This window comes from Aotus nancymaae, unplaced genomic scaffold, assembly GCF_030222135.1.
Source record: "Aotus nancymaae isolate 86718 unplaced genomic scaffold, 86718_ANA_hifiasm-v0.15.2.pri h1tg000053l, whole genome shotgun sequence".
Lineage (NCBI taxonomy): Eukaryota > Metazoa > Chordata > Mammalia > Primates > Aotidae > Aotus > Aotus nancymaae.
The window spans coordinates 30,134,839-30,159,207 of NW_026988467.1; the positions used below are offsets into that span (position 1 = coordinate 30,134,839).

Here is a 24,369-nt window from a genome sequence, read left to right on the forward strand (position 1 = left end):
TGGGCACTGTCCTCCAGATTTCTTTTATAGGAAGGCTGATAAATGTCTACCTTATATAAGCAACTGTGTTTTTGGGTAACTGCTACACCAGCATTGGACCCTAGCTGGGTATGACTACCCTAGAACTTTACAGATGTCAGAATGTCCTTTCTTTCCTTGTTTGGCAAACTCCTACACTTTTTAATGCCACCTTCTCTCTGGCAGAATTCCATTTCTCTTTCCCTGGTTATAACATGAATTGTACTATTTTGGTAGCTTGGGCAAGGGTATTTCTTTCCAGTGGGTTCTGAACTCCTGGAGGAGAGGGACCATCACCTAGTCTTCTCATAACCCTGGCAACTAGCACAGAACTTGGCACCAAGGCTGGCCTTATTTGGCACATAATAGAGGCTTAATAAATGGCTGCTGAATTGTTTGGCTGAATACTTTGAGGCTTGGAAAATCAATAACCACATCAATGATTCCAACTACAGACTCTATTCTATATTTACTCACACGTCAGAGCAAGATGAGCTCATCATCCCAAGCATTACCACATTAATAATAATGACAAGGATAATGATAGTGATGATAGTCCCTTACATAGGAATATCGCTTCATAATTTTCAAGGCACTTTCCAAGCCGTTATCTCATTTGTGTCTCACAATACCCTCTGCAGAAGGCAGGGCCAGTTATGCTCATGTTCAGTTTATAGATGAGGAATATGGTGATCAGAGAGGCTAAATGAGTCTTCCAAGCCTTTCAGCTATTTAGAGGTAGAATTAAGACCAAAATCAGGTCTTTAGTCAGCCAAACCAAAGCTCAGCTGTGAATGATAACACTAAATGACTAAAGCATCATGGTGATTATAATAAATAAAACCCAAGCCCTTCAAAATGGGAAAATAAGATGAGCCAGCTTCTCTCTGGTTCTAATAGATGAGGCTTACTTCCAAACCTTATAAACTGCAAAAACCTGAAAACAACCCAAACATTCAACCAGTAAGGAACTGGTTACAAAGGGTGGATTAGGGCCATCTACTAAAACACTAGCAGCCTTTTAAAGGAATAGCACTAGTCTTTGACTACTGATATGGGAAGGTGTCCAAGATCTATTCTTGGGCTCACACACACAAAGTCAGATTACAGATGAGCACATATGGTGCGATCTCATTCATATAGAACAGGGATCAGCAAACTACAGCCCATAGGTCGGTGGCTGCCTGGTTTTGTAAATAAAGTTTTACTGGAACACAGCCATTTGTTTACATATTGTCTGTGGCTGCCTTTAGCATTATGAAGCAGAGCTGAGCAGTGGCAACAGAGACCATCTGGAGTAAAAATACCCACTCTCTGGCCCTTTCCAGAAAAAGTTTTCCAACTCCTGGTACAGACTTTACATTACTTTATAGTTATAGAAAATATCTGAAATGAGATACCAAGCTATTAATAATGGTATTGCATGGGATGATGGTATTTGCGGGCATGCTAAGTCTTTAAGAGTACATCTTACATGCTTTTATATTGTTTGAATCTGTCCAACAGATATGCATTCCTTTAAAAGTAGGCAAAATGGAAGAAATTTCTATATTGCATTTAAGAAGAATGACCCATAACAGCAGCAGGTGGTGGGAACAGGGGTGGTAGCAGGTGAGGCTGTAGCTTCCAGGCCCACAGTGTCACTTCGAAGGGCTTGAAAGACAAAATAGATGCTTTTTAGGACCTTCCATTAAAAATCGATTCACTTTGGTCTTTCTTGAGTTATTTCAGATTCCCTAACATACACTTCAAATTCTTCCCTCTGAAACGCCCCTGACCCCCATTCTGGCACAGAGGGCTTCTACTCAACCTTTAGGGCTCTGTCTAAATGGACCCTGCTCAGAAAGGCCTTCACTAACAACCTTTCTGATTTCTTTCTCAGAGGAGCCTGTTCTTTTCTTTCCTAACTTCTTATCCTTCTTACTTCTTGCTGTTTCCCTCACTCAGCTTCAAAGTTACATTAGGGTAGGGACCATGATGACTTTGCTCCTTGCTGTATTCTCGACACCCAGCACAGGTCATGGCATGAAGTAGGAGTCACTGAGCATTTGTTGAATGAATGAATGTCTCACACGTGCGTGGATGTTTTAGCACATTCCTGCCTAGGAAAAGGCTGCCACACATGCTGGAAGATGAGAGTAAAGGTCCTTCCACCCTACTGGTTCTGTTGATATCTGTGGCCTGGAGAAGGACGTAAACCTCCCTGTGACTCCATTCTAGTGACTGTGTCCAAAAGACGGGAGCCCTGCTGTTCTCTGTTTCCTTTTAGCAAAGGGTAAAGCCACCCAGGAGGATGAATTCAGAATAGAAGTGCCTCTGATTGATCAATGGTTTCATAGAAATCCACAGATGACATGACTGCATTCAGAATCATCTCCTAGAAAGTCTGCCCAGAGAGGACTAAGACACTACAGTCACCCTTCAGAAGCAACTGAACAGAGGCATCTAAAAAGCCACCCCTCTTTGCCTTAGAACCAGGTGGACTTCCAGCATCTCATCTACAGAAGGGTCCATCAGTCTAACTGTCACGAGTATGTGAATTCTATGGGGGCAGAGACTTCATTTGGTTCCCTGCCCGGTTGTCAGCTCTTGTAAGAAGGTCTGGCACATGGTAGCTGCTCAATTCATATTTACTGAATGAATAAACAAATAAAAATGCCTAATCTGCTCTTGCCCCTTCTGCAAAAGCCTAATCCCATGATGCTGCTCAGTGAACCCTTGAATGAAGTCTGGTCCCTCAGATGATCCTTTGGGATCTGAAACTGGAATATAAACTGGGAAGTGATTCAAAGTCAAGAGTGATCTAAGTGTTGTGGCTCACACCTATATCCCCAGCACTTTTGAGAGGCCAAGACGGGTGGATCACTTGAGGTCAGGAGTTCGAAACTAGCCTGACCAGCATGACAAAACCCCGTCTCTTATTAAAAATACCAAAACAAGCTGGGTGTGGTGGTGCACGCCTGTAATTCCAGCTACTCAGGAGGCTAAGGCAGGTGAATTACTTGAACCTGGGAGGTAGAGGTTGCAGTGAGCCGAGATTGTGCCATTGCACTTCAGCTTGGGCGACAGAGTGACATTCCGTCTCAAAAAAAAAAAAAGTCAAGGGTGAGATGGCCATACTTATCCCAGGAGAATGGACAAGCAAGGAAAATTGATTTGTAGGGAGGGGACAATGCAACAAGTGCTCAGAAGGAGGCAGGGGAGAAAGAGAACGATCCTGGAGTGAGGATGATTGTCTTAGCCTGTGCCTCTCTCATCCCCATTCCAGTCCTTTGGGAGTTTATGCTTCCTGCCCTTGGGTTCTTGTATTCTACAAATGTTTTGCCTTTTTATGTCAGAGGGAGTTTTTATTATCTGTATTGTTAAAATATAGAAACCTTTTAGCTTAAGTTATTTAGGTTTTTGTTTTCTCATAATAATGTCTCCTTTTTGTGACAGATTGTTTTGAGTGGGTTTCTGTTTCTTGTGTTTTTATAGTAAGTTACCCCTTTGTTGCTTAAGTTGCTATGAGTGTTTTTTTTTTTTTTTTATTTGAAGCTAGATATTTCCTAAGATTCTACCAAACTGTTTCTGCTTCCCACTTGGGAAGCTGGATGTGGAGAAAGGCTCCTGGTCTTTCTGCCTTTGGTCAGAGGAAGGGTTAATCTCAGAGAGTAATTTCCACTGTGCTAAGCCCAGCTGAGTCTAGCAACACCTCTCTATGTGGGGCTCTCGTATGCCCCTTTCACCTCCCTAAGCAAGAGCCCTGAAGCCACAGCTCCCAGGATACCCAGATTCTCAGCTTTAGCAGAGCCCCGGATCTCTCTGAAAGGCATGGACATGGGACACAGGTGGCTGCTGGATGCAGAGGCCAATTCTACTCTTCCTGAGGACCTAGCCCTGCCTCCATGTGGATGTCTTCATTGGGCTGCATCTCCATCTATGGTTCTCTCCAAACTCACAGGGTGTGGAGTGTCTTAAGTTCTTTGCTATAGACTGGCAAAGCATATGGGACACGTATGTCTATCACAAATATTCATGTAATAAATATCCCACACTTAGGACATGTGCAAAATATTATGCTCAAGATTACACTTGATATCTTCAGTACACACAAAAGAACGTGTACTGGGCTAGCCCCATAAAGAGGGGTCTGTACCATTCTCCCTTCCAAACAAAGGCACAGCTAATGCAATACCAGTTACACAGGAAAAAGGAGGTGGGATGAAGTGGGTGGATCAAAGTACATGTCAAGTACCTATTGGCACCGGGCACTCTGCTTGGTGCTGTGCCTATTTGCTAACCCTCACAACAACTCCTTCATTTAGTGTCACTGTCCCTTTTTCATGGATGAGGAAGCAATGCTCAGAGGAGTTAGGCAACTTGTTTCAGGCCATGCAGTTATTAAGTGATGGAGCCTTCCTTATAAAGAAAGATATTATGCCTGGGAGGATATCATCAAAGCCATGGGATCTGATAGCAAAGTAGACCCATTCCAGGAATCCAGGGATCCTGGCATAAGCAGAAGGAGACCAGAGGGTAAGGCAAGGTCCCTGGGTTCCATCAAATGGGCTACTAGATCAGAGGCCCAGGGAGATAGTAGAGGGTGACTAATATTTGGAGGTGTGTAGTCTGGGAAGGAAGGAAGGAAGGAAGGAAGGAAGGAAGGAAGGAGGGAAGGAAGGAAGGGATACTTGAGGCTTTCAACAGGCACCCTGACCCCTCAAACACACATAGTTATCTTTATCTTGGTACTTACACTACAGATCCTAATAGGGTGATGCAGGATGCATTTGTAGGCTGTGCCTCTCCTTTCCCCTCCCTCCAGTAATGAGCCTTCCTTTAGCTGCTTGGCTGGCTCAGATGGCAGCTGGGAAGGCCTTATTTGGGGCTATGGTTTTAGACCTAAAGAGCCCTCTAGATACCACCCCGGGTCAACAGGTAAAAGTGAAAAGAACTTCACTGGGAAAGAGATTTGGAAGTATGGCTCTCAGACCATGAATTTCCCTGGAGAGGACCTGGGGGAGAGATGGCCACAATCAGGTAGCCATGAACAAGGTGACTGGAGAGGAAGCTGAGGGGGTTTCTACCCAGTAGTTTACTGTATCCAGGGAAGCTGAAATGTCATCTTATAAAAAATGAGGCTGACAGGGGTGACATTTGGGGTGAATTTTGGAACCTCTGCCAGGGGGAAGAGTCAGAGTTGGATCAAGTCAGAGACAGCTCTGGTGGTTGCTAAGGCTTGGCTGGTGGAAGGGACATCACTTGTAGTGGCTCTAAGTATCATGTTTGTGCAGCTTTGTCTGGGTGTTCTCAGCCATGTAGGTGTGGGTTCAACAGAGGGTACAGTTTTGCAAGGTTTATGCACTTGGAGGACTAGGGGACAGGGTAATTGAAGCTACTGATAAGAATAGGAATGAAGAGATGAAAAATAAGAAATGGTGATGGTATGGAAATGGGGATGGGGGTGGCAGGAGCAATTGAAGTCCTAGACTCAGTCTAAGTCGTGCCTTCTGTTAGAATTTGAAGTATCTGACTGTGCTGATATCAGTGTGCTGAAGAGAGTTTGGGCCCAGGAGGTTTACCCAATGGCAGGTGCCAGAAGGAAGAGAGGATGGCAGAACATCCATTCCCTTGGCCAGCCCCATGAGGCAAGAAGACTACAAGGAAAACATTCTCCATTTCATGTACCAGTCTTCTAGAACTGTACCTTACAAACAGGACATAATCAAGAACTAGGAGGAGTTCAATGAGTTGATGGATAGAAAGCACTTAGGATGGTGCTGGCAGTTGGTAAACACTAAGTTTGCCATTGTTCTAATTAGCCTTATGTGTGAGCTCATGTGAGATATTCCCAGAGGTGGCCAGAAATATTTAATTAGGGGACGGTTTAAAAGGTGTCTCAGGTCCTACATCCTACATTTTGCAAGCGAGGAACATGAACCAGAAAATCTTTAGTTTTAACTGGTAATGTGACCCTGTTTGTATGCACAGGCTGATGGGGCCTGGGTGAACTTGGGTTATAGTAACAATAACAAAATCTATCATTCCCAGAGCATCTGTACAGTGTTTAGCACATATGGAGCATCATACATATGTATGTATATATATAATATGCATGTATAAAATATCTTTTAATCTTAACCTCCTGCAACATAATTATTACTAGTGACACTTTGCAGATGATGCTCCAAGAGATAGTAACTTGCCAAGCTCACAAATCAACCAAGGAAGGGAGCTGGGATTTAGATAATGGGATTTGGGATAATTAGGGAAGAATGAAAGGTCAAAAAGAGATAATAGCATAGAAGACAGTGGAGTGCCTGACAGCCTGGAACTCCTCTTACTACTACTACTAATATTTGAACATTATAGAATGCGTAATATGTGCCAGACACTGTACCAAGGACTTTCATGCCTGGACTCATTGATCTTTAGATTTCTATGAAGCAGGAATTTTCCTACCATTGTTTTATAAAGGAAGACATGGAGGCTTCAAGAGGTTCAATACTTTATCCAAGGTCATGCACACGTTAAGTCATAAACATGAACTTTCAGTCCAATTAATTTGACAGTCAATGCTCTTAACCAGGCAGGGACAGCCTGTTTTTGTAAGAAAATTTTTCTTGGAATGCAGCCATGCCTATTTCTTTATGTTTTGTCTATGGCTGCTTTAGCACTACAGTGGTAGGGCTGAGTAGTTGTAATAGGTAAACCTACAATATTTACTATTTTTAAGAGAAGAATTGTTGACTCTTGCTTTTGACCATAACACTATTGAACTTGCCTTAATTAGCACAGATGTGCAATGTGCAATGGGAGTAAGTCAGCTGGAAGGATGAGCAAATGTGATAAGGAGGTATCAGAAAGTGACCAGTCTATGACGAAGTGTCAGAGTGTGGCCAAGGGGTGTCCTTGGCACAGAGGTCCAAGCACCATGACCCTAGGATTAGATGAGCTGTCCATAGGGATGTTGAAGTTACCCAGGATGGTGAGCAGCTCTGGGTGGAGAGAAAGATTGAGCCTCATATCAGAACCCTCTTTAGTGAAGGGGAGTGCCCAGGAAGATATCAGCTGATAGCTATGAAATGAGGGTATGAGGCTGAAGTAGACTTAGGAATGACTGCATAGAAAAAGAGGACAAGAAGAGTAGTGGTTGGAAATAGATGGGGTGCAAAAAGAATACTGGTCCCCTTTCTTCCCACCCCTGGAGAATATAGGGGTGGAAGACTAAGCCATCTAGGGGAGCTCAGGAAAGGCAGGTTTCTGCAGGCGGCAGCAGTGCTAGGGTTGGGGTGGGCTTGCTGTGGTCCAGCCCAGGGCTCTCCTCACTATGCTACACTACTTGTCCTCTGCCATGTTGGCTGGACCTGTCCTCAGTACTCTCTGGCACCAGGGCCCTTACCTGTATAGTCAATGACGAAGCCAGCATTGCTCACAGATGCATCGCTGCGGAAGGCGAGGAAGAGGCTGTTGCTGCTGCTTTCAATGCGGCCTGGGAGCTGGGAGCCATAGAAGCTTCCTATGAGAGGGCTGAGAGAGTCCCGTCCGTCGTAGATATGGAGGAAGTCATAGCCAGGCTCCAAGTTAAAGCTAGGGAACAAAAACATCCCACCCCCACCCCACTAAGGTCAAATAAAGGCTTTTGCTGGGGTCTTAGGTTCAACCAAAGCATGGGGCCTCCCAGGGAGCAAGCCCACCATCCCACTGGTACCCAACTCCCAAAGACTGGCTGGTAGAAAGGGAGAAGATGAGGCCTCAATGGCCTCAGTCAGGTAAGAGGATGGAAGAGGCAGGCTCAGGAGGAGAGGAGGCAGATTCCAGTCAGTGTTCAAAAACCTAACATCTGCCTTATACAGAAGGGAAGATGAGTTGCCAACTCTAGACACCAAGTTGTCAACCAAAGTAGTCCAGAACCCAGGTCTCTTACCTGACACCAATATCCTCATACTGTGCTGTTCTGAACCTCATTTTCTAAGACAGAATGAGCCAACTAGGGAGCCATTCCCAGGCAGGAAGGGTCTGTTACCATGAGGGACCCCAGCTTCGTGGCTTCATCCCAAGCCAGTGCTCCAGCTCTCCTCAGGATCTGCTATTACACGACTCCTAACACCCACGAATGTCCTCACTCTTAGCTATTCTGACCCTGGTGTGAGGGAAAAATCCATTTTAAAAACTTAGTTGAGCAAGTTGAATATTCGAGTTCATGAATGTAATTTATCCCACTGGAATGGCTAGAGTGAAAATGATGGAAAATTCCAAGTATTGACAAGAATGTGGAGCTACTGGACCTCTTATGCCCTGCTGGTGGGAATGTGAATGGTTTGTACTTTCATGAAGTGAATGGTTCACAAAGTCTTCTAACCACTTTGGAAGACTGTTTCGTTGTATCTACTAAATCTGAACATACAAGAGGTCTTTAAAAAGTTCACGGAAGATGCATATTATGAAAAAATTATGCATGGAGTTCAAAAGTTTTTTGTACCAAAATAAGCTCACACTAAACTTGTGATAACATGTCTGCACAGGATCTGATGCGAGTCATTAAGAAGGACAAGACATCAGCCTGAAAAAAAGCCTCCATCAGAGCAAACTGAATTCTGCTAAAATTGAAGCAAGAAAAAACATCAAATTTTTGGTGAAGTTTGGGGAGAAGAATGGTGACATCACTGACGCTTTGCAAAAGGTTTATGGGGACAATGCCCCAAAGAAATCAGCAGTTTACAAATGGATAACTTGTTTCAAGAAGGGAAGGTGGACCTCCACAACCATTTGAGAGGAAAAAAATTAATCCTGTTTGTGTCCTAATTGAATAGGACCAATGATTAATAACACAAACAAAAGCCAACACCATAGATATCTCAACTGCTTCAGATTACACAATTTTGACTAAAAACTTAGTGTTGACCAAACTTTCTACTCGATGGCTGTCAAAACCGTTGCATCTAGATCAGCTGCAGACAAAAGCAGAGCTTTCAATGGAAATTTTAAAAATGTGGGATGAAGATCCTGAAGCATTTCTCCCAAGGACAGGAGATGGAACATGGATTTCCCAGTACAATCTGAAGACAAAGCACAACCAAAGCAATGGCTAGCAGGGATGGAAGTGTCCAGTTGAAGCAAAAGTGGACTGGTCAAGAGCAAAAGCCAAGGCAACGGGTTTTTTTTTCAGACACTCCAGGCATTTTGCAGTTGATTTTCTGAAGGGCCAGAGAATGACAACATCTGCTTATTATGAGATTGTTTTGAGAAAGTTAGTTAAAGCTTTAGCAGAAAAATGCCTGGAGAGCTTCAGGAGAGAGTCCTCCTCCCCGACAACAATGCTCCTGATCATTTCTCTCATCAAACAAGGGGAATGTTTCAAGAGTCTCAATGGGAAATCATTAGGCATCCACTTTACAGTCCTGATTTGGCTCCTTCTTATTGCTTTTTGTTTCCTAATCTGAAAAAAATCTTTAAAGGGCACTTATTTTTTTTTCTTCAGTTAATAAAGTAAAAAGGACTACATTGACATGGTGAAATTGCTGGCACACTCAGTTCTTTCGGGATGGACTAAATGACTGTTATCATTGTTTATAAAAGTGTCTTGAGGTTGATGGAGTTTATGTTGAGTAATAAAGTTTATAATTTTTATTTTTATCTTTTAATTCAATTTGTACACAAACTTTTTGAAGTGACCCTGCTCTGGTGCAGCAATTCTACTTGTAAGTATATATTTAACAAAGGCAATTGATACTAATCAAGTGTGCAAAGATGAAAACAATAGAAAAGTAAATGAGCTTGCAGAGAACAGATTTCAGAGGCAAATCTGGTCATGCCCAGCCATGGGCTGCGATACTCAGATACAGAAAGTCCTCAGTATTGTTCATAGGCTCTCAGAAACCATGACTTAAAGTGAAATGACATATAACAAAACCAATTTTTTTTTTCCTTATCAACATTATAGGCTGGGTGCAGTGGCTCACGTCTGTAATCCCAGCACTTTGGGAGGCCAAGGCGGGAAGATCACTTGAGACCAGGAGTTCAAGACCAGCCTGGCCAAAATGGCAAAACCCTCTCTCTACTAAAAATACAAAAATTAGCCGGGTGTGGTGGTGTACATCTGTAATCTCAGCTATTTGGGAGGCTGAGGCATGAGAATTGCTTGAACCTGGGAGGCAGAGGTTGCAGTGAGCCAAGATTGTGCCACTACACTCTAGCCTGAGTGATAGAATGAGACTGTCTCAAAAACAAAATCAAAACAATATAATGATATGACATTGAAGGAAACATTATTTGAGGAGCTGCTGTACTTTGTTTTACTTAAAGTCACAGTTTCCAAGATGACATTGAGGACTTACTGTATTCTATTTAAAATTGAGAGAAAAATGACTACTCTACCCTTTGGCTAAGATATATAGTGGAGGGAGGAGGCCATGCGTCTCTAGGAAAAAGGAGGTAACGCTGGCTGAGAGACAGGATGGGGGACTGGGAGGCAGCAAGTACAGAGCCAGAGGCGCACTGGCCTCCTTCCCACCCAACATCCTCTCACACTGCTGTCAGTTGTGGGGTCACCACACCACTGCTTGGTGACACAATCCTCTTGCCCATGTAATTCAGCTTCTTGACATCTACTCTTTTAAAAGTCACCAGGGAAAGTTTTGGAGGGAGTCAGTCTTGGTCACAAATGATGGCATCACCACTTCCTAACTAACTGCCTTCTTTCTGTCCCTCTCTTCCTTCTATCATCAAATTTTGAGCACCCTCGATATTCCAGGCACTGTGCAAGGTGCCAAGGACACGGGGACATGTCAGACACCGCTTCTGCCTTCAAAAATTGATGGTGCTGTAGGAAGTGACAGGCGTGTCAACAACAAAATAATGTATAAAGTCAGCCCGAGGCAGAGCAGGAACACAAAGCAAGGTTCCTTGGGGAGGATGAAAAATCAAACGTTTATGGAGGAGGTCAAGCCTGAACTGAGTCTTGGGAGATGAGAAGACCCTTAGAGGTAGGACAAGGAGGGAACAGGAAGTTGCTGTGAAGACAGAAACAGAAGCAAAGTCATAAGGATGTGAAAGAGTCCATGAGGCCCTGAAACTGCATGGAGCTCCGTCTGGTATGAGCTCAGGGCTTAGTTAGGATGGGGTGGGCTTAGGATGGGGTGGGGGGCTGACTGGAGAGGTAGGCAGGGGTCAGATTGTTTAGAATGAAGCCCCAAAGTTTGGTTCTTTATTTATAAGCGAGAGAGGACGATTGGATCTATTTGTTGTTTTCTTTGTTTTTGAATTGAGGTATGATTTACACCGTGTGAAACGATCAGCTCTAACATGTGCCCCCTATCAGTTTGGATACATGCACATCAAGGCCCAGAACTGTCCCACTATGCCAGAGAGTTCCAAGTGCCCCTTCCCATTCAACCTTCTCTACCCTCAGATGCCAGCACTGATCAGAATTCTTCACCAGGGATTAGTTTTGCTGATCCTACAATTTTATAGCGTTGAATCATACGTTATGTACTTTTTTGTGTCTGCCTTCTTTCACTCAGCATAATATTTTTGGGACTCATCCACGTTGTTGCATGTATCAGTAGTTCATTCTTTTTTATTGCTGAGCACTGTCATCAAAGGATGTTAAAATGGAAAGCAGGGTGGTTATTTCAGCATTTTTGAGTGACAAGATCACTCTGACAGCTAGCTAAGGGAGAGATCAGCATGGGAGGCAAGACGGGGCAGAGGAACCCACTAGGAGATGAGGACAATAATTTAGATGGGAGATGACAGGGCTCAAACCAGGACAGGAGCTAGCAGGATGGAGAAGAGGAAAATATATGAGGAGACTGAAGGCGGTGGAGGCTGCACGCCTCGGTCACTGCTAGTGGAAGAAGCCGTGAGAGCAGGTGTCAATGCCAGCCCAAGGCTCAGAACAGAGCTCTTCTGGGGGAGAAGGAATAGGCTTGATTTTGTTCATGTTCATTTGAGGTGTTTGTAGGCCCCAGACAGAGATGTCCAACAGCTGGATAGCGAGGCTGATGCTCAGAAGAAAGCCAGGGTGGGTGGCAGAATGGAGTCTTCCACTTACAAGAGGAGAATGGAGACACGGGAATGACTGAGCTTGTCCAGGAAAGGGGTGTGGGAGAACAAGAGGAGGTTTTGACAAAGCCTGGCAAGGGAAGATGCGTTAAAAAAGGTCCACGTGAAGTCACAGAAGAGCTTGGAGAACCGGGGAGTGTGACTTCACATAAACCAAGGGAAACATCAGACTAAGGATGGAGGGGGTGATCAAGAGGTGGATGGGATAAAATATGGAAAGGCCCATTTTGTTTGGAACCAGGAGTTCATGGGTAGCTTTTATCAGAGGAGTTTCCCAGTGGAACTATGGGGGCAGAAACCAGGTTCTGGTGAATTGAGAGTGAATGGGAGGTGAGGAAGCAGAGAAAGGCAGAGGTATTTCTTTTGAAGAGCTTTCCTGTAGTAGGAATGAAAGAGCAAGGGCAGGAGCTAGATGGGGGAGTGCCTGGGACCCAAGCCTGTCCATTTACACCTGTGGAGTGGGGTGGGAGGGGTCAGGGGAGCAGACAGGGAATGCAGAGGGCGGGGCAGGGGCATCCAGCAAAGGTCTCCCTTCCAGGTCCCAGTATCTTCAGTGGTAAAGAAGAAATAATAATTGTTTCCTCACAAATTACTACAAGGATTAGATGAGATGATATGCGTGAGACCGCTGAGCACGGTGCTTGGCACATAAATGGTCAATAAATACTAGTTTCTCTCTCTTGGCTTGTTCACCTCCCATGGAGTTGAGAATTCTGCTTGCAGACCTGTGAATACTCACCTGGAGACCCAGGTCCCAGAGCCCATAGCTGCTCCGAACCCTTCATCTCCCACCCGGGGGAAAGGTACATACATGTTAAATACCAGGGCGATGACGTAGTCTGGCGAGACGGTCACTTTCCAGTCACACTCCTTGCCTGGCGGGTAGGGTTCTGGGTAATTTGGTGACAGGATGACTCCGGATGGTCCTGTCAGGTCGCCCCCACAGGGAGCTGAGGAAAGAAGAAGACGAGGTGAGGCTGCTTGTTCGCCCTGGGCTCATTTTCATGGGTGTTGCTAATGTACTATCGAGAAAAGAAGGGCTGAGGCTGACAGGCTGAAGTTAAAGCTGGCTGAGGGGCTCAGGGGAAGGTGGATTGATGGAGTTCTCCTTTAGAGTGGTGGGAATGTTTCGGAGATGGTGGTGGTGGTTCTGCAACATGTACCAGGTGCCGCTCAACTGTTCATTGAAACACAGGTAATTTTATGTTAGGTGCATTTCACCTCAATAAATTATTTTTTGAAATACCTGGCCCTGCTGCTTCCCAGCTGTGTGAACTTAGGGAACTCACCTAGTCTCTCTAGCCTTCGATGTCCTTCCTCTATTATAAAAAGAGACAGTATCTTCTTTGTGGGGTGGTTGTAAAGATTATTGGAGATGTCTGCTAAAGCATTTGGTAGAGAGTGAATGGTTGATATATGGAGCTGACACTGTCTGCAGACCTATGAAGTACATGGTCTTCCTTCACTGCCTCACATCTGGCTGCCAGGCGAGCTTTGTGGGTCCTGACTGCAAGTTCCCGTGCACTCGATGTCAGGAGGAGTGGGAAACACGCTCATGTTCACCTGCCAAGCACAGTTGGTCTCCTGTGCTGCCAGTGCTCCTGGCATCTGTTCGTGGCTGCAGATACTTTCCAACTTTCCAAAAGGCCTTGTCCAAGTGTATGTGTGTGCCTCAGTTGTATGGCGCTATTATTAATCCCCAATCAGTCCACATGGTCGCCCTTCCCTGAGATGACAGGCCTTTCAAGCAGGTGGGGAGGGAGAAGGTGGCCAGGTGACACAGCAACCTATCTACCTAGGGACCTTCTGGGCAGCTTCCCCAGAGCTTGGATCAGATCTTTTCCTCTATGCCTGGGGCTGTTGTACCGTGGCATGAGGACTGGATACTGTAAAGACTGGGAAGCGTGTGGGGTCATTAGCAGGATGGCTAAGACTATAGATATGGCTCGGTCTGGAAACCACAGGGCACCATCAGAGGATGCAAACACTGAGCCTACAGGAACACAGACAGTCATTTAAGGGCTGGCTAGAAAATCCAAGAAGAGTTTTTGTGGGGACAGCAAAAGGGTATTCCAAAGTTAGGGGCAGCCATTGGCTTGTCATAGAGCTGGGCACTGCTGCTTTGGCTGTGTTGTGGAGCCACCTCCGGCTGTGGCTTTTACTCAGGGTCAGGCTTAAAGGGCTGGGTCAATCCCTAACAGGGTCTCAAACAAATGGTAGGCCTTTAGGTCAGGCATAAGAGCCCTGATGTGGCTGAACATCAGGCCACATCAGTGAGGAGTTTGCTTTTTTTTCCCCCATGGGAAAATATATCCCAAGTACTATCCTGAGTACCAGAAACACTCAAGTACGCATCTATTATGTATTAGACTTGACAAATTGCATTTTAGGTACACTATCTCATTTATGTCTCATTAACAACTCAACTAGCAATGGATTATTCTTCCTGACTTACAAAGGAAGAAAGTGAGGCTCAGAAAGGCTAAGTAACTTGCCAGAGTCACTCTGAGACTCAAACTGACATGGGACTGGCTCCAAAGTGTGTTGTTTTCCCCTTCTCTACCTCCGTACAGCTGGTGGCAGTGGCCAGTGTAGAGGAGTGCTTCTCTCTGCAGACCAGCAGGGGAGAGCCCAGTTGTTGCAAGAGCTTCTGAGTGAGGATGGTGCTTTTAGTTGGATCTGCTCATGTCTCACTCGTGTCTCCACTGAACCCTTCAAGAGCAGAGGGTTAGATAAATGGAGCCAACCAGAGGCCAGTACAATCAGGCTAGACCCTTGAACTTAACAAAGAAAGATGGCAATGTCCAGTTTATGGAGTGTGGCCTTGCCCAGGCCAGCCTAGAAACAGAGTCTGATGTGGACAGTGAGAGTGGAAAGCCAGTGTCACATCAGAAGTCCGAGCTCTGGGAAAATCTTCCCAGGGGGGCACGAGGCCTCCATTCTGGGTTCCCAGCTTCCACCTCCCTCAGGAAGCTCAGGGGCTTCTTCCCTTAAGTTTGCCACAAATGGGGTGAGTCTCTGTGGTTTCTGAAACTGCCCCCATTACTCTCCCACCAATCCCCAAAGTACTGTCAGTGTCTCTGGGTTCTAGGCTGCTGCTCCCTGTGCACAGCTCTCTTCTAGATGGCTCCATGGCATCAGGCATGTGCTTCCCACTCAGAACCCCAGCATGGGCTTCACTGGCCGCTGCCTGTTGTGCCCCAAGGCCTTGCATGGATCCCTGGGCTGCCTCACCTACAGGAAGGATCCCACTGCTCAGGGCTAGTTGAGGGGTCCTGTTGAGGTTACTAAACCATGGTTGCCCAGATGGGAGTGGGTGCCAGCTGCAGATCCTTCTAGATAGTCAAGAAGTGGGGAGGTTGGACTGAGGGCAAGCATTGTGGAAAGGGCGTTGATTTGGAAGTCATACAATCCTGGGCTCAGATTCTAACAATGCCACTCATTGGCTGTTTGAGTTTGGTCCAGCTGTCCACCCCTCTGAGCCTCTACTCGCTCATCTCAAAAGTAAAAGAATAATGATGATAATGGCATCTAACATACACAGTGCTAACTATGAACCAGGCACAGTTCTTAGTGCTTTATAGTATTTTCTTTTTTAATCCTCAAAACAATGCTAGAAGGTAGGTACTATCATTTTCCCTGTTTTACTGGTGAGGAAATTAAGGCACAGGGAAGTTGAGCAGTTTGTCTAAGGCCACACAGCTTGCTGTGGTGAAGCCAGACCTGAGCCCAGGGAGTGGAATCCTGAGCTCTCACCTCACCACAGAGTGATTGCAGCTGTGATAATGTAGCTAAAATGTCTAGCCCAGTGCCTATCACGGGGACAGCGTCCAATGAGTATTTGTTTTCTTCCTTTGCTTCCTCCCTGTAATGAAGGGTTATCAAGGCCAGCTAGACTCGCTCATGGCAGAACGCCCAGGGAGCTGGAAATTAGAAGCATGTCACTGGGATTTCCAGTTCGTTTGAGAGAAGAGGCAAAGGCATTTATTCTGTTGCCTGAGGAACATTTCCCAAAGCTGAGTGTAGAAGAACGGGTGATGAAAACTGAATTAACCTCTCCACCCTGCCCACTGCACATTTATTGTTCTCCCCAGCTTAGCACAATCCTCCTCCTCCACCTGGGACAATCTCGCCTGCTTTTCTGTAAAAATAAGTCTAAGGAATCACAGCCTTGTAGAAGGCTGAATTTGGAAGGAGCCTCAGAGGTTCCCAGATTCCCTCCTGTGCTTCATCAGAATTCCCTTGAGCAGATGGCATTCTGGCTTAGGGAAGGGAAGTGAGTCTGAAAACTTGAAAGAAGAAATCACAGAAGGGAAGGATGAAAAGAAGGAAGGAAGATAGAATGGAAGTAGATTAGTATTTCTTGAGATTGGGGTTAGGCATGTCCTCACCCCACAATGCCATAAGGGAATTGTATTTCCTCACAGATGAGGAAACCCAAGCTCAGAGAGTGGAAGCAATTTCCCAAGGCCACCAAACTAGTAAATGGCAGAGCCAGAAACTAAATCTGGATGTGTCTACTTCAATATCCCATGCTCTTCTCTACACAGCAGAATATATAGTGAAGAAATCAGCTGGATCTGAAACCCAGGTCTCAACTTCCTGCCCCACACACCCTAGTGGCTCCTAATTCCCATCGAGGAGCAGGATTTAGTGTCTTACCTTCAGGGCCAAGCCTCAGAACTATGACTAGCATAGGTCAGTCCTCAGGTGCCTGGACAGTGCACTGACTCCCATCAAGCCTGCGTGAGAGAGGTGCAGGCCAGGGCAGACGCTCCTGCAGGAGATGTCTCAGAAGTCCCTCATGCCCATCTCCAGCAAGGGAGGTGGTGTGGGAGGTAGGAAAATGAGAGGCTTTGCATTCAGACTGGCGTGGGTGTAAATCTTGGCTCTGCCATATCCTAGCTCTGTGATTTGGGACAAGATATCCAAATTTGTCTAAGTTTCAATTTCAAGTGTAAATGAGGAAATGGTGCTAATTTCAGAGAGCTGTCAGGAAAGTTAAATGAGGTTATCTAAGTAAATGTCCAGTACAGGGCAAGTACACAGTAAGGACTCATCGACCATGGGTTCTCTTCTCTTCTAACAGCCAGCATCGACAGGGGAGATAAACACTCATTATTTCACCTGAGCAAAATACCCTGAAAGCAGGCACCTGGAGTGTTTGTTCTATCTATTTACCTTTCTTTCCCATCCCAGCCTTCCTTCAAGTTCCCTCCTTCTCTCAGTCTCAAGTAGTTAGAGGCAGGATTTCTCAGGCCCCACCCTCTTTAAGTGATGTGACTTTAGACAAGTCTCAGGTCCTTCATGTCTTCATCTCTCCTATAGGGAGGTTTTAAGACTGAGAACAGATCTAAAGAAGCAAAACCCTGTCATCCCAACATTTTGGGAGGCCAAGGCAGGAGGATCACTTAAGCCCAGGAGTTTGAGAGACCAGCCTGGGGAACATACTGAGACTCCATCTCTACAAAAAAAATACGAAAATTTGCTGGGTGTGGTGGCATAACACTGTGGGCCGAGCTATTTGGGAGGCTGAGTGGGGAGTATCACTTGAGCCCAGGAGGTCAAGGCTGCAGTGAGTCGTGATGGCACCACTACACTCCAGTCTGGGCGATGGAGTGAGACCCTGTCTCTAAAATCTAAAAGAACCAAAACCCAGGTAACCAATAATTTACTTGAGAACAGGAAAAGCAAGGTTCTTTTCTTTATATTCTGATCCTGTGGGTACCCTTCTATTGCTTCAGGTAATAGAAGGGTCATTTAGGAACCTGTTAGCCTTTACTATCCAAAGTGACCCATTGTCCTCCTTCTGACCTGTACAGCCTGGGCCAGAGAGAAAGGGACAGACCTGTCTGACTTGGAAATCTCTGGGACCATTTTAGTAAGTGAGGAATTTGTAGTGCTGTGTGTGTAGAGTATGAATGTGAGTGAGTGCATGTGGGGACACATGCATGCAAAGCAGGGTAAACGGTGGGTTTTCTGCAACTTTCATCTGTTCCAGTTCTCCTGGCCCCAGGCCCAAGATGCAGCTGCCGCTTGCATGGAGGGTTCTGGAGCACACAACTGTGAGCCCCAAGGGCAGAGTGCACCCTGCAGCTGCTTTGTACCGATGCATGTCGGCGGGCTGGGCTGCCAGAAGAACCTGTTCTCGATCTTCACACAGCTGATCTCTGCACTTCCCTGCAGCGTGTAGCCAGGGTCACACTGGAACACTGTGGAGTCACCGGCTTCCCAACTGTCACCACTCCGGCTCCCATTCTGGGGGACCCCAGGGTCATTGCAGGATGTTGCTGTGGACACTGGGGCAAGAAAATAGAAGAGAGGGTAGGGTTGCCTGGGTGTCTGCCAGTCATGAGGCTCCCAGCTCATCACCCTTACCGACTGCCATCATCCGTACACTGCTACAACCACCATCACCTCCCCACCACCAGCAGCAGCTGTGGCCACAGTGCCACTACTGTCACTCCCATTACTGTCACTGCCTCCACCACCATTTGTGATCACACTTGTCACTCTCACTGATACCACCACCACCATTCTTCCAGTATCTCCACCATTACAGTCATCCACCTGTCATGAGATGCTATAAGTTAAGCATGATTGCACTGTTATAATTATAGAGCTGAATTTGAATTTAGCTTAAGAACACAAGCATTGTTATATAAACAAAGCATTGCAATTTTGTACAATGTAACTAACATGATCAGAATGAGGAAGTGACAAAATAATAAAATCTAAACTCCATGTTGCCAGGTGTGATGGTTCATGCCTGTAATCCCAGCACTTTGGGAGGTCAAGGCAGGAGGATCACTTGAGGTCAGGAGCTTGAGACCAGCCTGAGCAACACAGCAAGGCCTTGACTCTACAAACAAAAATAAAAACAAAACAGAAAAAACATGAGCTGGGTGTGCTGGTGGTTGCCTATTGTCCTAGCTATGCTGGAGGCTGAGGTGGGAGGATCCTTTAAGCCCAGGAGATTAAGGCTGCAGTGAGCCATGATTGGGTCACTACACTCGGGCAACAGAGTAAGACCTCATCTCTAAAACAAACAAACAAATAAATAAACTCCATGTATTCAATTAGAAGGGTTTGCAAAGGACTTTGGGAGTTGACCTGCCTAAATGCTGAGCAGTGGTTGTGAGGCTGTAGGGAGTTACTGAAGTTAGGTCAAGATCATGCTCGCTTTTGCAATGGCAAACAACCAAGGATTCATCAGACTGAAACCATATTTGAAGAAAAGTCAGATATTTGTAGCAAGTGGGCAGAGAAGAGTTCAAAAATAGATGAGATATATTAAAAATTCAAAATACTCAGGAATTTGGGAGATCTTCGTGTCTTGTACCTAACCTAGTTTAACATAGAGCAGGTGTTTTATAAGCGAATACTGAATGAATGATAGATGGAATGAATACATAAATAGAAGAATGAGTGGGTGAATGAATGAACAAATGCAGCAGGAGAAAACACACCAGAGAAAATGGTGCCAAAGTAAGTCTAGAGGAAGGAATCTCAAGAGCTGCAACAATGCTGGCTGTCTCCAAGGCCGAGAGCTGATAAGTGGGGCCTGGTCCCAGCCCCCAGCTATGTCATCCCTCAGAGACTGTGCTCAGCAGACTCTAGGGCAAGGAGCTTCTGGAAACTACAGGATAAATAATACTCATTTGATTGGAGTATCAGTTTTCTCAACAATTTAAGAAAAACTACTTTTATACTAAAACAAAAGAATTTATTCTGGATTACAATGTAAAATTCACATTAGTTTTTAAGCAAAAATATGAAGCCTTAAAGATATTTTGTGCTTGCTATACCCTTCAGATCTCCTGGGGATACACACGCATTCTCTTCTGCTATTAGGAGGATGTCCGTGGAAAAGTTTGAGAAGCAACAGCCTAGGACAACTGTGTACAGACATCACTAATTATAACCTCTAGGACTGTACATGAGTCTCGAGTTACAGAATCTGACACCTTGTACTCACTTAACACCTAAGGAAGCATATAGCAAACTATGGCCCACAGCCATATCTGGCCCTATGCCTATTTTTGTAAATAAAGTTTTACTGGAACACAGGTACACACTCATTTGTTTACATATCAACATCTGACAGCTACAGAACTTATTTATAAAGTCAAGTAAGCATCAGTATTTTTCCTTCCCAGTTAAAATCAGACTTAGCTTTCAGCTTTATAGTGCACTGTACACATGTAAATGATCCCCTAAAAGAAAAATAGCTCATTGTTCTGGCCATATATGGAAGTATTATTTATATGGGAGGCAATAGCATACAATGATTAAGAGCTTAGGTTTAAGACTGACACATGGGTTTTTCTATTAACTAGATGACCTTGTATGAGAAGCCTCAGAGCCCACATCTGCAACATGGAGTAATAATAGTGCCCATACTGTAAGGGTTTTGTGAAAATCATAAGAGCTGATGTAGTGGAGAGCTTAGTGTGGCACCCACCTCAATAGATGGCTGTAATTATGCTTCCTGCTCACCTGTTTTTTTTTTGTTTTGTTTTGTTCTCCCTTTCTCTCTTTAATGCTCCTGAATTGGAGCTGCTAGGCAAAGCACCCGGGGAAAGGCTGGATCCACGTGGTACAGACAGGATGTTAGATGTTACACAGTCATGTTTACTTAATAAAGCCAAGCCTACACTAATCGTCCCTGGCATTTCTGTACAATCCCCTGTCAAATACACACTATAAAGTTAACATGGGGTGAGCCGTTCTCTCTTCCCTAGAGTAGTCCTGGTATTTGCTAACTGATGACAGCAACAGGAAAGGTGACCTTTCCCAAACCTTGGTTATGCCCATAACACTGGGCCAGGCTGTCATGACCTTTCTGGAGCCCAGGCTAGGAAGCTTTGACCATGCTACTCTGCCTAAGCAATACTAAGGGCAGCTTGCCCAAGGAAACCCTGTGTTAGAGAAAACCATCCATTCATGTGTTCCTATCTTCGTGTGTCCATTTGCTCACTAAGCAGTGAGTGAGCACCTGCTGCATACATACACTATGAGAGAGTCTGGAGGCATGGCAGGAGCTTTTAATGGGATGGCAAGTAGGTGCCCAGCTTCAAATGAGACGGAATGCCTGGTATTGACAATGTGCTGAATAAGTAGAAGTAAAGTGCCGGGGTGCCGTGGGCTATAGCAATTTACTCTGAATGGGGAGACTAGGAGGCAGTGGCATCTGAGATGAACCTTGAAGGATGAATAGGACTTCTATGAGCTGGGCAATGCATGAGAAAGCAGCATGTACACAGCACAGGTGAGCACACAGGGACTCTGTCCCATGTGGCTAAACTGAGGACACAGTGGAGGTCAGATAATGCAAATCTGTGGGGGAATCTGTCAGCATAATTATGGGCTTTTTTTTGTTTGTTTGTTTAAAGCCATACCCATCAGTTTGGGCATAGCTGGAGAAAATATGTCTGGCTTTAATTATTCATAATACTCCTTTCCCCAGAGAGTGGACTGAGCCGTCTTTTTAGCATTCTACCCTCCTTACTTCCTTACTGCTGGGAGATCCTTCCATTGCTTATCCCAGCAATTTCCCAAGTTTGCTCCATGAAATGCTAGCCTCTTGAGGTGGCCTTGAAAAAAGTCATCAATGATAGAATATGTTTGGAAATTGTGACCTACCAGACATCTTTGGAATTTAAATACATTAGCATAGCAAATGTTTTCAGAGGTCCCATATTGCAGATCATTTCCTTAGGTCTGCCTCAACTTGAGCACCCCCCAAGCATTACTTGATCGTGCAAACTTCTTTTTCTCTTGCAATATCAATCAGTATTCCACGGAACTCTTAGGAATAGATGGAAAATGCTAGACTGGAAACATGCATGAGTGTTAAATGGACAAATAAATAAGTATAAAGCAATGTGATCCTGGAGACTCTCATCTGCTCCCCACGCTGCTAAACGCTCATCTCCACAGAGATGACAGACATAGCAGAAAAAAGCTAGAAGCAGGATTTGCAACTCTGTAACAACCTCAGTGGTGCCAGGGATATACCCCAACCACCCTTAGCTGATACACCAACGGGAGAGAGCTTGGGGGCAAAGCCATGGCACAGGTGCCACAAGAAATTGCTCTGGAATTACCATGGAAACTCCCCCTCCCTCCCACCATATATGCAGTGGAGTAAGGAGACGGTAATGAAGACAGCTTCTGTATAATAAACATAAGCAGAAACCAAGGCACAGTCACTTGTTCAGGGAGAGGAATGATGGAAGAGGCACTTCAGAGATGAGATGATGCATTCCAGGGAGAGGCAGGACAAATCATATAAATTATCTCATATTGGGACTTGGATGTTTGAGCATTGGCCATTTTGGGTAGCTCTTTGTCACGCTCCTCCATAATTGGCTATTGCAGTGCCTAATTAATTAAATTTAGATTACTCATGTTGGCTTCCAGTCTTTGCTGAGACCTGCACTCAGCTAAGAACCCGAGCGTGTAGCATATCCCATCAGCTCATTCATAACCGTGCCCCAAACCACTGTCTACTTGTACCTTCCACATTCCTCCGTGCTCCCTGTGCTTCAGCCATACGGGGTAGCCCTCCACTTCCGGAACCCACATTCCTGAATCTACACTTGTTGGTGTGTTCTTTGCACCTAGAATGCCCTTTCCTCTCTTTTCCATCTAATGGGGTGCACAAGTCCTCCAAAGTCCAATTCAGCGGCACCTTCCCTGTCATAGATGACTACTTGCTCCTTGAAACACTTTCTTTTCTTAGTAACTTCTACTTGTCCTTTGGGTCTGAGCTTGGACATCATCTTCTCTGGAACATCTTCCTTGTTACTCCAGGGTGACCATTGTAGCCCACATGTCTCCATCTAGACACTTACCAATTTGTACGTAAGTGTCTATTAACCCACATGTCTTCCCCACCAGAGTGAGCTCAGCACCGACATTCGAGCAGGTGCTAACCATGTACCAGGCACGTATCAGATGCTCAATAACTATCTTTACATGGACTGAGGGATGAAGGAAAGTGAGTACCAGAGGGAGGTGGGTGCCATGTGTCAGGACATGTGGAGTGGGACTGGCAGAGGGCACACACAGACCTGAGAATTGAATGGCAAAGCCCTGCTTGCTGGTGAAGAAGTCAGTGCTGAACTGCAGGACGACTGAGTTGAAGGTGCTGTGCAGGTCCTTGGGCAGGACTGGTCCACTCAGCTCCTTCAGCAGAACCCCGCTCTCCACAGGCCCATCCCAGATGCGCAGCACATCGTGAACCTCCTCTGTGTCAAACACCAGGAAGTGTAGCCTGCACGGAGAGAAGAGGCAGTGGTCATCCGGGCTCAGCCCCTTCTTTTCCAGGGGCCTCTGATCAGAAGGTCCTAACCCTATGAAGCCTGGCCCTAAACCTACAAAGCCTGGCAGGAAGGGAGAGAAGGCAGCGTCTGGCAGCATCCTCATGATTTCACCAGGCCAGTTCCTCCCACGGGGCCCCCAGCAATGGGGACAAGAGTGAGGGGTGTGGCTTTTGTGCATCCTTTTCTTCTTATGAGCTCCATGTTGCCACTGTCAGACAACATCCCTCTCCTCAACCCTACATAGCCTGCAGACCTCTCCCTGAGCCCATATTGTTACCATTCTAGGTTGGAAGTGGAATACTGAGAAGGCAGGATCTGGCTTGGACAAAAGATATAGGCAAAAAAAATTATTAGGGATAGAGGGCAGGGGGAACTGTGGAGTCTCTGAGAAGCTGGCCCAGTCATGGTGCAGGTAGGGGTGACTTCATACCTCGGTTTCCCAGAGCAGAATTCTGGGGATATTAGCTCTGTGTAGCCCTGGCTTAGATAATCACTGCAGACCTCAGGAGGTCAAGTAGGGGTCTCCAAGTGTGGGGGTCTGCAGGACACAGAAAGAGCTCTCAGAGCAAGAGAGCTCAATAGCAACCTGAATTTCTGGAACCAAAGATTCCAACAGCCAAAGATATCTTGGCTACAAACTTGCGGGACTCTCTGTTAATCATTTTTTTTTTAATTGTGGAATAATTTTAGGCTTACAGAAAAGTTGCAAAGATAATACAGAGTGTTCCCATAGACCCTTCACCATTCTTCTATTGCTAACATTTTACATTTCCATGGTACATTTGTCACGACTAAGAAAGCAATGTTGGCATACTTACTATGAACTACACTCCAGACTGTATTTGAATTTCACCAGTTTCTCCATTGATGTCTTTTTTTTTTCTGTTCCAGGATCTAATCCATTTATCACTATCTCTTTTTAAAAATATATTTTTAAATTTTAAAAATAAGACATGCTTGAGGCAGAGAAAAG

General features: G+C 45.4%; 1 protein-coding gene across 1 annotated transcript in view; it reads right to left on the bottom strand.

Annotated features, from left to right (window-relative positions):
* Positions 1-24,369, bottom strand: part of CSMD2 (CUB and Sushi multiple domains 2) — a 616,469-nt gene that overhangs the window by 123,268 nt on the left and 468,832 nt on the right. Inside the window, exons 26-29 of the mRNA XM_064363669.1 lie at positions 23,145-23,347; positions 18,174-18,365; positions 12,878-13,016; positions 7,403-7,590 (exon numbers count right to left, since the gene is read on the bottom strand). Coding sequence (XP_064219739.1) covers positions 7,403-7,590; positions 12,878-13,016; positions 18,174-18,365; positions 23,145-23,347 — 722 coding nt within the window. The remainder of the gene's footprint in view (positions 1-7,402; positions 7,591-12,877; positions 13,017-18,173; positions 18,366-23,144; positions 23,348-24,369) is intronic.